Source organism: Ptychodera flava, chromosome 9 (assembly GCF_041260155.1).
Source record: "Ptychodera flava strain L36383 chromosome 9, AS_Pfla_20210202, whole genome shotgun sequence".
Lineage (NCBI taxonomy): Eukaryota > Metazoa > Hemichordata > Enteropneusta > Ptychoderidae > Ptychodera > Ptychodera flava.
Window position 1 is genome coordinate 19505732 of NC_091936.1, and position 17529 is coordinate 19523260.

The following is a 17529-nucleotide window of genomic DNA, read 5'->3' on the forward strand; positions in this document are numbered from 1 at the left end:
AAACGAAATTTTTTGCTTCAGTCATCAGAAGTTTGTAAAATCTAGACTCCACATCATCAGTGAACAGATCTGGTTTAACATTATACTGGCTCATGAAAAACAATTTTATAAATTCACTGTCTGCCTCTCGAGCTTTACCAATAAAATGTGGAACAATAATTTTTTGCTCAGGCCTAAACTGGTATTTGAATTTATATAAGGTTTATTCCTTATAGAGTAGATAAAGATTTCAGTGTTTATCTCAAAGGTTAAACAAAAGTAGAGTTCTCAGTTATCTCTAGTTCTTGGTAATATTTTGATTCATTTACGTTTCTCTAGTGTCTGTTGCTTTTAGCAATATCATACTGAGGGTGGTAGTTGTATTTGACCTGTAGCCAATATATCAGATGGTTTCCTATTGTACATTTTCATTGCATACCACAATCACTTTGCTGGCTGAGTTGGAGCACAGGGAACTCTGACTGAATAACAGTAAACAGTTAATAAAAAATAGAAAAAAAATAGAAAACAGTCAAAGAGAAAAAAAATAGAATAAACAAAAATGAAGTAAACAAAAAACAAAGTAAACAAGGTAACAAACAAACGACTAATGGATCAATTGTGAGACTTCCATTAAACAGACAACATTCACCTTGCCGTTCACCTTTTTATTTTTTCTCTTTTTCATTTACTTGTTTACTTTTATTCAGTCAGAGATCCCTGTGTAATGAGGTGACTGTAAAGTACCAGTATCTCAAAAGCGCACAAAGGCTTGGTCTCACAACAAGCACAGCAAACTCTGTAGAAATCATACATTTATCTTGGATTTTACATTTACATTCAACTCGCTCAATGTCAGCTGCTCACGCAACTTCTAAAACAAGTTTTCAAACTTCTCTCTAGAGGGCGCAACTCAAAGTGCTTCACTGCACTGCTGAGAGCCACGCGTGGCTGCGCTAAGAGCACTGCTGCTGCAACAAACGGAATTGCGAGCATGCGGTAAAGTGCGATAAGATAAACCGCAACATTCGTAGTGTGATAATATAGACCCTCGAGGGCCTGTGGACTGTATTGTATGGATTGTATTAATAATGCTGGAAACTTAAATTGTACTTTTGTCCATTTAAGTTGTGCTTGTCATATGGATATTTTAATGTATAAATGGAACTCTGTGGCTGTCATATGTGGTGAGTTTCCATACATCACATTATGAAAGACTACATGACAGAACACACGCACTATATCCTACTGTTTGCAAATAAAATAATACTGTAGACACATAATATCATAGTGTTTGAACATAAAATAATACTAAAATTGACCTTAAATAATACTTGAAGCACATAATATCTTAATGTTTGCAAATAAAATAATACTGTAGACACATAATATCATAGTGTTTGAACATAAAATAATAGTAAATTGACCTTAAATAATACTTGAAGCACATAATATCTTAATGTTTGCAAATAAATAATACTATAGACATATAATATCATAGTGTTTGAACATAAAATAATAGTAAATTGACCTTAAATAATACTTGAAGCACATAATATCTTAATGTTTGCAAATAAATAATACTATAGACATATAATATCATAGTGTGTGAACATAAAATAATAGTGAATTGACTTAAAATAATACTTGAAGCACATATCTTAATATTTGCAAATAGAATGCTCCTGTAGACACATATTATAGTGTTTGAACATGAAAAAAATGGTAAATAAACTTAAAATAATAGTTGAAGCACATATCTTAATGTTTGCAAATAAAATAATACTGTACACACATAATATTATAGTGTTTGAACATAAAATAATAGTAAATTAACCTAAAATTATACTTTATGCACATAGGCCTAATATCTTAATATTTGCTCATGAAGTAATGCCTGATGCATATAAAAATATAGTGTCGGCACATAAAATAATTTTCTGTAGTTATAAAATAATCATGTACCCTCCTAATATACTAATATATATATAATATACTATATATACTATATATATATATATATATATATATATATATATATATATATATATATATATATATATATATATATATATATATATATATATATATATATATATATACTATTTATATACTATTATCCCCCCAAGGCCAAATAAACTGAATTAGAATATCTTAAGCTTAAATGTTTAAAATTCTTTTCTGATTAAACTGAATTTTAAAATTTGCGCAAAACGTATCATACGCTCTTTTGCTCGAGGTGTACAAGCCCGGTGTACAAGTAAGACATGTTTTTATTTCATTTCATTTGTTGCGTTTATTTTTTAACGACAAGCGCATCTTGCAAATGAATCAGTATAGACTGTTGATATTATATTTCATTTTATGATCATGTCGAGGGATCGAAACATTACGTGTAACTACTCAACTGCGTTTATTTGTACCATGGTGTTTTCAGGACGTCGCCTAAGAGGCATTTGATGTGTCGTCTGGCGCCTTCATTACATACCGCTTATCTCGGTGTCATGGTGTGAAGCTTCTTTTTATTGCTGCCTGTCTCCCTCTTCCAACGGAACAATTCCGTATGCAAATATATGTTTTTTGACAATAGACTGACTCAGGTCTATTCACGCGAGTAGGGAGGTTCCCCTGATTTTCCTGCTCGGCATAGTTTTTTCCACTTCCAACCCATGTTTCCCTCTACGTTTTGCGTAAAAGTTACAAAGCTACACTAGGGCTTTCTCTTACACCTGTGTAAAAAAATGCGGTTCGATCGTTTCATGATGTATCATTTAAACTGAACTGAAGCCACTTTGAAAGACGTGTTGACATTGATCTAATCGGTTATCTCGACGGTTTGGCATAACGGTAAAAATTGATAACAATACAAATTGTTTTTGAATGCTTTGTCAAGAGAAAATCGCTTTTCTTGAATGTTTTGTTCAATATTGCGTACACTTATGTACCAGAAGTCAACGCAACTTCGAAGTTGACCTAATTTCGGTTAAATATCCCGTGCAAGGTACACAATACCTGTGAAGTTTAATAGTCGTTCGCGTAAGACCATGAGGGCGGGCTATTGTGTACGGCAGCCATATTTGGATTATACCGAGTGGGTAGCGGAGTCATGATCTTGCGTACGCTCTCAATTTGCGAACTTCCTGCGGTGAATCATTGAAGAGAAACCGAAGACTTACACCTTGAATGTTAAGACATTTCTCCTCGCCCGGAATTTATGGATTTTTTTGTAACATTGTGAAGTAACCTAACCAAAATGAAAGTCGTCGTCTGTTTTGGAGAAGTCAAAATAGTGGTTCCCTGCGGGAACGGGGAACTCCTTGTTCGGGATTTGATCGAGAAATCAATTTTACGCTACAAGAAAGCTACTGGAAAGGTAGGTTTTGTTTTAGTTTCAGTGATGGTTACATTTTTCAGCCAGGGCGTCTTGTCTGATGTCATGGCTGCGAGCGATTTATGTCAGTATCTAGTTGCATTGTGTGTGTTACGCGGCTGACCCCTGTCACCGTGTTTTGGTGCTCAGCCAATTTTCAATATGGCGTCCGTCACAAATTCAACGAAATTCCGAAATAAAGTCACGCATTTGTGACCCCATTCAGCTGCAATCACCATAGGACTCGACCCGAAGTTTCCACTACATTTATTTTGATTTTTATCTTGGCGTTGCGGCATATCGATGTTATTTATCAGGACGGTATCACTGTCTATGTTGGTTATAGAGTGTAGACTGAGATTGGTTTGTGCAGTAGCCACTTAATTTTTGTTACAGTGCGTAGGTATTCATTATCGCATATTAATTTTGGAAATTAAATTGCCCGGAAATATCGATAGTCGGCGTGTCACATATACATCTGCTATCTTTCAAGAAGGATTTCTTTCAACGTGAGGTTCCCATCCCGCATACCCAAATGGTTAATGATTGTTAGTTGCTCTTGCAAGCATTCCCATAATCATCATATGAAGTAAACTTTAACTTTCACACAACAGCCCACTACTCTGATGCATTTGATATTGCGTAAGATATGGAACAAAAAACCAAACCTTTTACGCCATCTGATGTATGGTTCTAGCCATCTGCACTGTGACCTTCTCAGCTTGGGTGTGTTCTCCACAGTATATCAATCATAGTTCCCCATCCTCTGTATGGAACTGATCATGCAGACAGACTCTGATGACTTCAGAGATTCTGGAGGCAGAATCGCCTCACTTCAATAAAGTGAAATCATGATCATACTTACAGCATACACACACACATGGCTTTGTCAGTAAATACACCCATATAAAATTATTTTCAAAAGAATTAGTATTGATTCATACAATCAACACTCCTTTGTTTTGCGACAAAGAGATGCAGCTGTCGGAAGCTTTTAAACTGAGATAGATGAACAAGAAACTTTCTACTGAGTGCTAATGAGTCAGTGCTATGCCCTCCTTACCTTTTCTTTTCTGTTGGTAAATTTAGTAAAGTCTGGCAAAACAAAATATTAATTTACTAGTACATGCCCATCCCTGTTTTATGTGTTAAGGTTCCAATTTCACAATCCTCATGTGTTTTCGTATCTGGAATTTTGAAACTCTAACACATATGCTCACAGAATCTTCTGTCAATGACTGCAATCACTGGACAGCTGGCTGCTGGATGTGATTGTACCCAATGTAATGTTTACTCAATTGATTTGGAGGACTAGAAAATGGCAATGACCTTGTGATAGTACATGTAGACCGAAAATTAGGTGTATTTAAAGAACTTATATCGGGTAAATCACTAATTGTACAATTTTGATAATTATAGTCTGCCACTTTTTCATAACTGAAAATCAATGCTAGTGCCCAAGATAGCACTGTACTTTAATGAATGGCAGATACATCTAGCTATTTAAAGTCAGTACCTGTGTCACATACCAGAGACCCTGCACTGTCAAAATTACAGTTTCAGCCAGTGGCAACATATTTTTATGTCTGATATTTGTGGCATGGTAACTTTATTCCGGTGCATAGTTTTGTCGTCCAGTTTTACTAATTCATTGGCTGTGCAGGCATTTCACTCCCTTTAAGCCTTGCGTAGATTTGATGCTGCTTTTCTGTGCTGAAGGAAACCCCACAATTTCTATGTAAGTCGCTTTCCAATAAATGCGCTTCAAACAAGTTGCTTGGCGACACAAAAACTTTTAGCAGTCTTTACAAAATGGATAAGTTCAGGCTCTTGCCAATTAGGTTGAAGAAAAGATGTCTGATTTCAGAGAATTCAGAAGATTGTGGAGTTTTAAAGGGGGGAGGACTGGGGTTCAATTTTTTTTGAGGTCACGTAGTGGCGACTTTATAGGTTCTCATCATATTTGATGGACGAAATTTTTCAGCACATTATGCAAATGTACTCTTTAAATATTGTGGATTATTTAATATCATTACAGCTATCCTTTACCTGCAGTGGGACACAGATCACAATTATAAAGCTGAACCTAGTTGAAAATGTACGCAGATATCAATTATCTTGACAATCAAAACTTATCTTTCTCAAGTTCCACATGATTTGGTAAATCAGCTATTCAAGGCCCATAAATACCGTATATGTTTAGTTTTGAATTAACTTATTTACATTTTTGGTGTCGTCTTTCCTTCATATATACATACAATAACACCTACCCATGGTGTCTCAACATTCATCAACTTAATAAACCTTCAAAACCTGGTAAGCTCAAATCATGACAATGTGTCTATCAGTATCTAATAATTAGCTGGTGGCATTATAGACATATGGCCCCAGTGAGTGTCATACCATATTGTCATGCACATATTGTATAGTAGGAACATTTGGCTGCTTTCCAGCATCTAAAACAGCAATAGTGTAGCCGTGGCACTAGCATTCTTGTCAAACTACTTTGCAAGAGTTTCTTCTAGTGAATTAAAGTCTCTTCAGTTACATATTTCCTCCAAGACACCTGGCATTTATCTGCCACTAAAACAGTGACTGTCTTTTTTTTGTTTACTTGATTAAGCCATGAGAGTACATTTGGTGACTTTTCTGACATGACGGTGCCCCAGTTATATGGTGTCGTGTGTACCCATTCGGGTCCTTTCTGTTCAGCGGGACTGCAATTTAGCATGTCAGGGACGCCAGCGTAACAATAGCATTGTCGGGCGTGAAAGAGAGTCACCTCTAAACCACAGGGACTGTGCTTTAACAAAAGACCGACTTGGGCATTTTTCTGTGCCAGGCATAGTTCATGAGTAGAACGGAAGCTAAGATGTGTAGTTCGACCACACTCTTTTTGGCTTGAAATATTTCTGTAATAAAAGAAAAACAAGGCATATTTTGAAGTGCAGTGGCTTTGTGTAGTAGATCCTAAGAAGGAAACAATTGAATGAGAAAGCACTAATCTTTCCCCAAGGGGTTTCCTCTCACATATTTTCAGCACAGTCAAGACTACAAGACAGTACCCGGTATTAGTCACTGCAGCAAGACAAAAAAAAACAACAGTGTAGTAGTGTAAGGCATGCTTTCGGTTTTTGTCTGTGACATAATCCTTGTTTGTAGACATGACTCATTTCACAGTGCACATGTGTGGCAAGTTTCGAAGCAGAACAGCACCTCTGATTCACGCAGTTGAAACATACATACACCATTCCGACCTAATGTTGCGTTTACTGACAGTGATATTGAACAGTCTGGTTGCCCACAAAAAAATCCATTGTCCGATCTGTAGCTGTGCTGTTGGTTATCACCACAATGATTTCATTCATGAGTACATGGTTGTTATCTTTATGACAGAGCTATTTTCGTCGTAGTTGAGCCAAGTGCATCACCGTTGCTTGGTCAACATAGACTATTTTAATGGATCTACCAGTCGTGCCAGAGAGTTGGTTTTAAAAGCTGTAATAATAAATGATATTTCTATTGGTCTTCCATATGTGTGCTGTTGCATGTACCGACGTATGTAAATTATTTGCAAACCTTCTGTGGAAGTGGAGTACTCAACCTCTTGTTTACTATCAATGCTGAGTAAACAATCATCCACTTTAACCCTCTCACCCCCATATCCCTGTATGTAGGTCCGCCCATAATGCTGAAAACAGAAAGGACGTACCACAGTGATGCTGAAATGTTCCAGTTTCAGTGTGTGTATGATTCAAGGAGGACTTTCACTTCCAATATTCAGTGAAAACACAGATTCAAGCCTGCCTAGAACCTCTTTGTAGTTGTGGTATAATATCCCAGTGTTTTGGGGTCTGCATACCAAAACTATGGAGAGGTCCCAGACAATAGATGAATATGTATCCAGAACTAGCTCAAAGAGGTGTTGTAATTTCAAAGGCAACGTAAACCAAAAGTTCCTATTTCACATTCAGGCAAACAGGAAGAGTAAGTTTAACCAAAGGAAGGAAATTGTTGAAATGGTATGACCAGTAAACGCATTGACATAAAACTTCCACAAAAGTTTTACCAATTGTTGCCGATATGATCTTGGCAGTAAAAAGTATAGAATCCTGTTTTCCTTTTATTACTTCCACATCGATCATCATTCCAACATTTATGAATTTGTAGAGACCAGGGGTAACAGTACATGCAGATTGCAAGTTGTGGTTATGAAGGCCAAGAAGTGTACAGTCAGAAACTATGACATCATCAAGTTCGCACAGCTGAGGTTGGCGTAGTGTAGTCTCTGTAACCAGTCATTTTAAGGGAAGGTCCCCTGCCCGAATAAACACCCTTGGCTCGCAAAATTAGAAACTTTGAATGCAAAGTTGAGTTCGTGTCATTATGATTCAAAACAGAAAAAGCTCATACATATGAAATATTGAAGGTCTGTAATGGCCAAATATTTCTTTTTTGCATACCCCGGCCATGAAATCCTTCACATAGTATACATGACTTGTTCTTTTCAATTTGGAAGACATAAAGATTTACTCATGCACCATAATATTTATAGGTTTGTGTCTTATGCCACTAACAATTTTGTATTGATTATTCCTGTAATAGCATCGCATTCAGAGTGTATCTGTGAACAAACTATTCTAATATTTTCCGTGAACAAAACTTAATAAATCATTGATCATTTCCTGGGGGAAGTATGAAATAGCTCTATTGTTTGTGCAGGGGAAACTATGGGAACTGACTTTGAATCAGCCCAGTGTGCATACAACAAGCAGTTAAAGTGTAGTTTGTGTGTTACCATAATCATGATGTGAATAAAAGCCCCACAAAGAGTCCAACATTTATGCAGTGACTTTAGTCAAAGTAATTGCTATTGTAAATGAACTGTGGACAGTGTTTAGAAAGGCAGGAAACTTGAGAGAACGAAGATTTTCTCAACCAATTTAGTTAAATGTGCAAAACATGAGTGCAGATGCTGTTTTAGACACTCTCTTGAATATTTTACTGCAAAGCATTTTACTGCTGACAGTCTAAAGAGTGACAGACTTCTGGTCACAGGTGCAATCTGTGTAAGGTGAACTTCTAGAGCACCATCATTGCAAGAGGTCACTTCAGGTCATGTGCTCAAATGACTCTTTAAGCTTCTCTATTCAAGTGATGTCAAGTAAACTAAATCATAAATCAGACTCCTCTTTGACTCGGGTAATATGCGAGGCATTTTGTCTAGTCTCTTGCCGCCCTGCATAGTTGATGATGTCACTGAGCAGAAGCTCATCACTGACAGTGGAAGTTGATGTTGTTAGTTTTGTGCCTAGCCAGTACCATGGCCATTGAACTAGTACTACATCAGTACATGGAGACAGAGAAGTCATTCCAGGATGTCTGTTCAAATGCAAAGTCACCGACTTTACACTGAATATCATGCGATAAAAAAAAAGGCCAGGCCATACTGTAAACAATAGCTAGCAAGTGTGTGTTGAGTTTGTTACTTGTTGGTATTTGTGTAATGTTTAACCATTATGTATGTAGAGTTGGCAGATGATGATGTGTGTCCTCGCCTGTGTCTGCCTACCTGATGGTGTTGACTTAAAATGTTTTACTATTTTTAGGACCAGATTTTTGATGTGTTTTTAGTACAATTAAATTCAGCTGTCCAAATGACACATTTTTGTATTTACATTTACCTTCAACATCCTTTCATGACCGGCATACGGTGTACAAGTTTAATTAAAACGCAATTGAACTGTGGCACACATGATTATTTTAATATAATTTTACAGTACTACACAAAAATCACGGTCGGTGAACTTTAAAACCCTTTCACCCCCAGTTCCCTGTATACAGGTCCAACTTTACCACAGAAAACAATGGATTTGGGACAAACCATGGTGGTGAAAGGGTTAAAACCTGTGCACGACAGACAGATGTAGCTGTCAGGCTTTTTCCCAAGCGCACATTGTGGTGACCTCAGCCGACACTTTGGGGTTGCCGTGCTTGTTTCTTTGTCAATATATGGAGGTAAAATCACATAAAATCACAATGGAAAATGCAGCTGGCGAGCCCATCTACTTTCATGATTTATTTAATTGTCAGAAAATCAGGAAGTGTTAGATTATGGAAGGAAGCATTAGCCTTATAATATAATGTTTTGATCGCCCAAACTAAAGCTCAGAATAAATATAGTAGCAGTTATTGTTACCTAATAGTTCTGTTTTTTAAAAGTATTTAAATAAGAATACCACTGTGACAGCTTTTTCTCTTTACTTTTCAAGCTGTCACAAACAGTTTGAGAAAACTCGTCTAGTTCCCAATTAGATCAAGAATAAACACTGCATTTCCTAGCGATGATGGCGGAGACAATACCGGCTATTCACAGTGATGTATAATTTGAGACAGACATCCTTGAACAATGGCTGTACCTGGTGAGATTCCCTATAGCAGTGGTGTTTTTCTAGTATAATATGGCAGCCACACTCCAGTGATCTGACACAATGGCTTTCCATTTGTGGTTGTAAACGCACACCTGCTTACGTGCAATAGATCCAGTGTACCAGTATGTATATTTTCTTTCACAACTGCATCACAGTATCTGATCGGTGACCGTATGCCAGCAGAGTCAGAGAAAGTGAATGTGACTATCTTACTATTGCTCCTTCCAATAATAAAGGAAAAGTTATCTTGTGTTTCGATAGTAAAGTTTTGAAAATGATAAATGCAAGAGCAAATAAAATGTACTTCAAAAGTTTTTATCATGAAAAATGCCCCCACTTCAGAGACAAAGGTTAAGCCATTGGTTGCTCAATATAAATGATCTGCCTTTTGGCACACTACTCTTTGGCTAGGTAGCACATGTCATCTATCCCCTATGAAGTGCGATATTTCCTATCATTGCTAGTGTGTGATGAGTTAGTCAGTGCAGCGTTGTCAAATGTCTGCATTCCTAGAGCTAGGAAGTGAACAGCTGTGATATTGATTTATGCTGCTGTCTGTCAAAATACTATGGCATTGCCAGGGAGTTGAACATAGCTGTGAGTTATTCAGAAACTGTATAATGTTAGGCGATGTTGCACAGTTTGTGACAAGCTTGCAAGGCAAAGTGCTGGCTGAACCTGTCTTGTCCACTTTAACAAGTATAATGTTTCCAATGTCAGGGACAGTAGGTTGCCCTGAATAAAACAGATTATATTTCTCTAGGGCACTGTATCCCATTGGAAGCATTACTGTGACAGATGATCTTTTCATCAAGCCATTGTGACAGATGAGCGTAACAATTCGATTTCCGAAATAAGTTCTTAATGAAATTGGAAGTGTGATGGAATGTCGATTTTTTTAATCTGGACATTGCAGTCATCTAGCTGTGAGGGCAGATGTCACATCCGTGCATCTTCTGGAATTACGTCTCCGGTGTCTCAAGTGTTGTGAAATATTCCTTGTCATATGTGAGAGCATGTCTAGCGCAGTCCACCTTTCTTACAATAATTTATTTGTCAAAATGGAAATTGAAAATTAATAGAAAGTTCACCCGCCTATCAGAACTTGTATCACCCATCAGTGAGTGTGAACTTTGTTTGACTTGGACAGTAATTTGTCCTGTGTAAAGTTTATTGTAAGCGCCTTGTTGACATAATGTCTCTCGCATGCAGCTGCTTCAGCCTTTTGCATATATGAGAATGTACAGAACAGATTACATATATGTGTTGAATTGGTAGGAGATCTGAAAATACAGTGTAGTGCTCTGTTTTAACACTGATGATGAAGTTACACTGCAAAATTTTACAGCTACCAAATGTTGTCTAATATGTATGGTGCTTTAGTGTGTAGCATGATGTCTTGTACAAATTTACATTAGAGTCTTCACTGATACACATGCTATCAGGTCAGCTAGGAATACTATCACAAAGTAGAGGTCTAATGAAGAGTTTGACAAGCCGACCACTGTGTGCAGAGCCTGTGGGTAAACACCATCAGTTCCTTGACAACATCCCTGAATGTGTATCTTGCTGTGAAAGCCATCTTTACAAAGCCTTTCCCTTGTCTATTGACTGATAGATGAAGTTTACCTTTGTATATTTGTGCAAAGAAACACAGCCATTAGGGAAGTACAGCACACGACTGACAGTGTAGTACATGTACATGCTTCAGTCTGAGGATCCACCCAGGCCCTTAAATCAACTGGTGTTTTTAGAGCTTCTCCTTTCATTGATAGTGGTCTTGTTAACCTATTGACCTCAGCTGACCATGAAACGTGAGCAGAAATGGTTTACACTTCACCCTTGAGGGAGGTCATCATTCCGTCCAGTAGCAATATTGGGATTACTCCTACAAGGGCAATTCCTGCTTCCAGATATTTACTATGTACTTGCCAAAGTGTCCTTTTGTGTAGTTGTTTTAACCTGGTATCCTCTGTGTCTGTGCTTTCAATGGTAATACACTGAGTTACATATTATTAGTATGGAAAGAGAAGTTGAACCTGACAAAAAATTATCTTTTAGATAATGTACCTTAAAATGGCTTTGGTCTAATTGATGTCTTTGAAATCAAATAGTCATGTACAGTATGGTCTATCAGAGAAGTTTTTACTCGGGAATCATTAAGTAAACCATTCAGAAAATGAAGTGATTTGTAAATTCAAGACGTGCCAGAGGTAGGAATTTGTGTCAGGGGAAATGTGGAAATTGTTGATATGGTAGATTCACACTTGGAAAGTGTACCAGATAACATACCGGTAGTAATAGCTAGTGATTTTGTTGATCAGATTTCCATAATTTTGAATACAAGGGATTTCCCTGAAATGAAGACCAATACAGTAGATATGGAAATCAGTCTGTTTAAATTGACCAACTTATCATAGTCAATTCCCACTGCAGCAAACTGCTCAGTATTTTAATTGGACAGCCAGAACTGTCCTTCCGTGAGGCATTCATAGTGGGCACATAAAATTCTATTAAACTTGCAATTTTCTGGCTGGCAAAACGCTCCACAAATAATGAGGTGTCCTGATTAAAGAGATACTGGCAAGGACAGGTTTCATTGTATAGGTAGAGGCAGTCAGTTTATCACTGGTTTCTCTCTCGTTTGTAACAGAAAGCCGTGTAATTTATGAGCAATCTGCCCCTAACTGATGCCTACATAGAGATGTGTAGCACCGCGCACAGAGAACTGTCAACAGGTTGGAGATGGGGGCATGTATATGTTAAAGTAAAATCACAAAATGTAAAATCTGAGATAACACCTCTCAATTGGCATTGCTGGGCAACTATCGGACTGCTTTGGCCCCAGCCCAAGCTGGGGAACAAGTTAGGGCATAACTCCTTGTGTCCCTGAACATCGGAAAAATTTTTATCTCCAAGCTTGTCACACCTTTGTTTCCACAGAGAATGGCCTTTATTGTAGTATGACTGGTTGAGTAATTAGAACTTGTGGAATTTCTTGCGACTGATGGAGGCTGATAAAAGAGCTGTTTTAAATCATTATCAGAGGTATAGTGAAGTGCAGAGCTTTACACTAAAAAAGTACAATTCTGAAATATTTTCATCTGAAATTTTCATACTGAAATGACCGTAATTTTTTTAACAATTTGTAAATGTCACGGATTGGCCACATATTCAATGAAACCATGAAACTGTCTTGGGTTTATGCCTTTATCCCTGACGTTTATGATATGCTAGTTGTTTATGTTGCTAGTAGGTCTTTGTTTCAGTGTTGAATGAGATACACGTTTATGTAAACATTTATTCAAGTATCCAAGGCTTGAAAGAGGCTGAGTTGCCATACTCTAAATAACAATCTTGGCTTTGATTTATAATAATGATAAAAATACTAAAAATACTTTAAAACAATGGTTTCTGCTCATTATGGTCATTGAGTGACAGACCAGACTTGTTGAACAGAGAAGTGAAAATCACTTTGCAGTGAGAAAAAGTTTCATAACTGTTGGTATGCCAGACTTCCAGTACATCAATCATTGCTTTTTCAAATTGAATAGATAAACTAACAACAAACACAGTTTACTGAAGGCAATGTAATATTCCCATCCTGGTTCTAGTGGGTGATAATGTAATTTGTTAATTAACTGCACACCTCATCACCATTATTGTGTTCTGACGGTTTTGAATTTTGACAAGACAGCCAAGCACCAGAAATTATTTCAAAATGTTAATTCCTTTGCAAATATTAATTAGCAAAAAGTAATTTAAATATTTAGCAAATTTGGAAATAAATTGGCTCCGTGGGCCAGTCCGAGAAGACAACTTGTAAACCAATATCACTGTAATGTCAGTGGGAAAAGTGCTCTGCATGAAATTGGAGTAAAGCTTTTGGATGCAAAGAGACAGCAGTGATCAGTGTAGGATAAACAAGTCAGTCACGTCTGAATGAGACAAAATTTGCAATTTAGTTCCATACTATTTGCATCACAGGGAGCTCAATATTATACAGCTGTTACAGTGAAGGACATTCTGTTATGTAGGTGTTTTTATGTACTAGAAAGAATTGTTATCTAATGGTGCATATCGTCCTCACATACGTGTAAACTGCTGCTCAGCAATTGTTGTGAACTCAGGACTAGTAATAGCAGTACTAATTGGCCATGATATAGAAGTTAACAGACTGAGTAGTGTTTTCTCCCATGTTTTGTTGAGTTCCCTGTTCGTTTTCTGTTCTCTCTACATTGGACACGTTCACACCTGTGCTTCTTATGGCCAGCCAGCCATTGTGTTCTCTTTTGCAGGTTTTTCTGTTGTCCATCGACACCATGAAATCTATTATAATGCATCTAATTGAAAATAATAACTGTCTTCTGTTGGTTTAATGCCTCAGTAATAAGCACAGCTTGCCAGGTTAAAGGGTCATATTCTTTGATTGTAGTACACCTATTGTTCTCAATGTGTAGTTATCTCAATCCTGTTTTGAAAGTCTTGTTTTTCATGCAATTTTAAATCCACTGAAAAATCTACCGACCGTTCAATCCCATTTATTGGAGTTATATGCCGCTTTGACCGGGATGATTTCAGTCTTTGCTTTTATTGGCAAAGTGACATTGTTGTAGCTAGGGCAGCATTTTACAAGTGGTATAGCTACAAACTAATGACGTCAAATGGCCGTACACATTTGAAATTGTAATTATGGCACTGTGTATTGTGTATTGCAATTTGACGTCATCAGTTTGTGGCTATACCACTTGTAAAATGGTGCCTAGCTAGTGCCAACCAGTCTCTTTTGTTTCTAAAACTTTGCTTGTTTTTGCATGTTTTCAGAATATTTGTTCAGGTTTTAGCCCAGTCCTGGGTGTACTATTGCCTGTGATGAAAATTGTTGAGATATTGTTCAAGAACATGATAGAAATAATATTCTGGTACAATATATCATTCACCTTCGAATGGAAATTGTAATGGTAGGGTTTGTTTGTATCTTTGAAGTATAATTGTCTTCATGCAAGGCAAGATGGAACTTGAACAGCATGTGATTGGAATAGAAAAGGAAGGATATAACAGAATCTATTCTCTTACTAGTCCAGTTGCTTTGAAAGCCTAGAGATCAATGCATATATGTACGTGTACTTTTTAGTTTAGACATATGGAATCTTTGTCCGTATGATTTGACAATCCTTTTGTTTAAAGTTTATCAAATCGATGTTGTAGATAGGAAAAGAGAATTTACAATATGCTGACATTCTTCCCTTGCCGTAAAACCAAGTTCGAGTGCAGGTGTCCAATGTTGTTGAACTTTTTCATACTGTCATATCAGTCATTAACAGATTGATTTATTCTAAAGAGTCAGTCTGCTTTGTATTCCAATAGTAAGGCTGAAGAACCAATGTTATGGATACACACATCAAATTTTATGCCCAGCCTTAATAGAATATTACCTTTACCATTGCGATGTGTTATTGAGGTACGTGTAATGTTGTAGTTAGAGTCAGTAAGGTTACTGATATACCCTGTGCCAAGGTACAATGATAAACATCCTCTGTCAATTATCTCATACCAACCATCCATTTTCTGTCACCTCTATCTGTGTCACAAGTCAAAGGTCATTTAAAGGAAAACAATTCAAGATGCTTTACTTGAACCTAAATGTGTTGACTGACTGACCCCTGCAATGTGTAGGAATTCGCACAGATAATGTCAAGCCATTGTATTGATTTGTTTGAGTGGTACTACTGTGATTTCCCTAAGGCCCTTGAAAGCAAGATAGCCTCTGCCACAAATAACCTAGTTCTACAGGTTACCCTGGCAAGAGTATCACCAGGCGATCCGTTTGTATTTTCTCCAAAATTGCCCTTGTTCACTTTGTTTCTGCTGTGGTGCCCATATAAGCCATCCATGAAGCATACCATTACTGTTATCAGAACCACTTCCTGGACAGTAGTCATCAGTGCTATTGTATTTACGTCATGAATTTGCTCTAGTTTTCTCATTTTATGCTTCCTGGCTATTTTATCTATTTCTCATTGCTTTTGGATATCTGACGGTTTTGTGCCACTGTCACATCAATCAAACACTTATTTTGTACATAATAGAGTATTTCAAGAGAAGAACAAAAGCATTGTTACAGAATGTTACATTGCCTACAGCTATTTACTCTTTTTCTTTATTTTATGTCTGTGTTAGCAATAAAGTAAATAATGAAACAAATGAATAAAATTTAAACAAATAATAATGAATATGTATGTATAATAATTTCTTCAAAAATCCGGGAGTTGGCATTATCTGAAGATCAATAAATGAGTGCTATGGTATTGTCTAGGGTCATACTCTATGAGGGTAGCGTTGTTATGAATATGTAAGGGTTAGAGTGGCATTTGCAATGTCAGTATTCAGTCAATAGTTCAGTTGGTAGAAAATAGATCAAAAACAAAAAATCCATGGCAGCATGCCAGTATGCGTAAAGTACTATGAAAAGATTATTATAACAGCAGATATACATGTATGATCCTACAAATTAGTCATCTTCAATGGTGTACCAGTATGTATGATTTCAATTTATACATCATGTTCTCAGTATACAATATTGCCCAGTAGCTACATCATCTTCAGTTTTTTCAAACCAATTTCACAAATATCATATACTATATATAACTCTGTACATGTTATTACATGTCTTGTATTTTGAACATTGCAAGCTCTCCATAGGATTCAATGGTAATACGTTGATGACGTCACAGGTCGCATAGTCATCATGTGAGTGAAAGTGAACCGGAACTGTTTTCACCTTGACAACTTCGGGATTTAAAATGATAAAAATTTTGTGTGTTAACATAGTAAATACTGTTTTTTTACAAAATTATGCAAAAAAATTGATAAACCACGTATCAGTGATTTCAATAGCTATGGGCCATTCCATAATGATAATCAGTCTTTTTTTTCAATAGAGTTTGTCTAGCATGGAACTAAAGTATATAATTGTCATTTGTGTGTAAAAACAAATATTTGGAGTGAAAATTGTGTAAGAGAGGCATATAATGAAGGCATTATAGCCCAAACATGGGACTATATACCCTTGAGGCCTGAGACCATTTGCCTGACATAAGGAGGGCAAATGGTCACCTACCCTTGGGCACATACCGGTAGTCCCATATTTGGGCTATACGTACATATTAATATTTCAAAGATAAATGCTGTATTGACATTGTGACATACATGGATTGTATGGCATTGACTGGACAGGAAGGCACATACAGTATGAGATTCCTGCATTAATTGTGTCTGCCATTGTCTCAGGTAACAAGGGAAAGTGCCTGGATGGATTTAATGAAAAGATGGCAAAAAAAAAGTAACTGTGACTCTATGAAATGAACTCATTGTTGTGATAAGTTGCAGCAGTTGCTTTGAACCTACATGTACAAGTTATCAATCAAATAAAGAGTATACATTTAACATAGCCAGGGTCTGGGTACAGTGTATCTGTACATTTGCATACTGTACTTTCCCCTACAACAATACACACAGCATACAATAAAGCATTCTTCTGACATTTGAAATGTACAATGCAGAAAGGTCTGCCATACCCTTTAGGAACAGCTATGGGCTTGAATATTAAACAGCAAAAAGGACACGGCTGGATGACTGAACCAACAAACGTATAACTGTTGTGTTCCATGTATGCATGCTGTTTTCAGTTTGAAATTGAATCTTTCCTGTGCATGTATGTTGGGCACTCTGTTCCTGTAATAATGAAAG

General features: G+C 36.8%; 1 protein-coding gene across 2 annotated transcripts in view; it reads left to right on the forward strand.

Moving 5' to 3' along the window:
• Positions 1-3052: 3052 nt before the first annotated feature.
• LOC139140265 (partitioning defective 3 homolog) overlaps positions 3053-17529 on the forward strand; it is a 95422-nt gene continuing 80945 nt past the window's right edge. For both annotated transcript variants that reach the window (XM_070709398.1, XM_070709404.1), the window contains exon 1: positions 3053-3352. In XM_070709398.1, the coding sequence (XP_070565499.1) occupies positions 3233-3352 (120 nt within the window). In that variant the 5' untranslated portion in view covers positions 3053-3232. The remainder of the gene's footprint in view (positions 3353-17529) is intronic.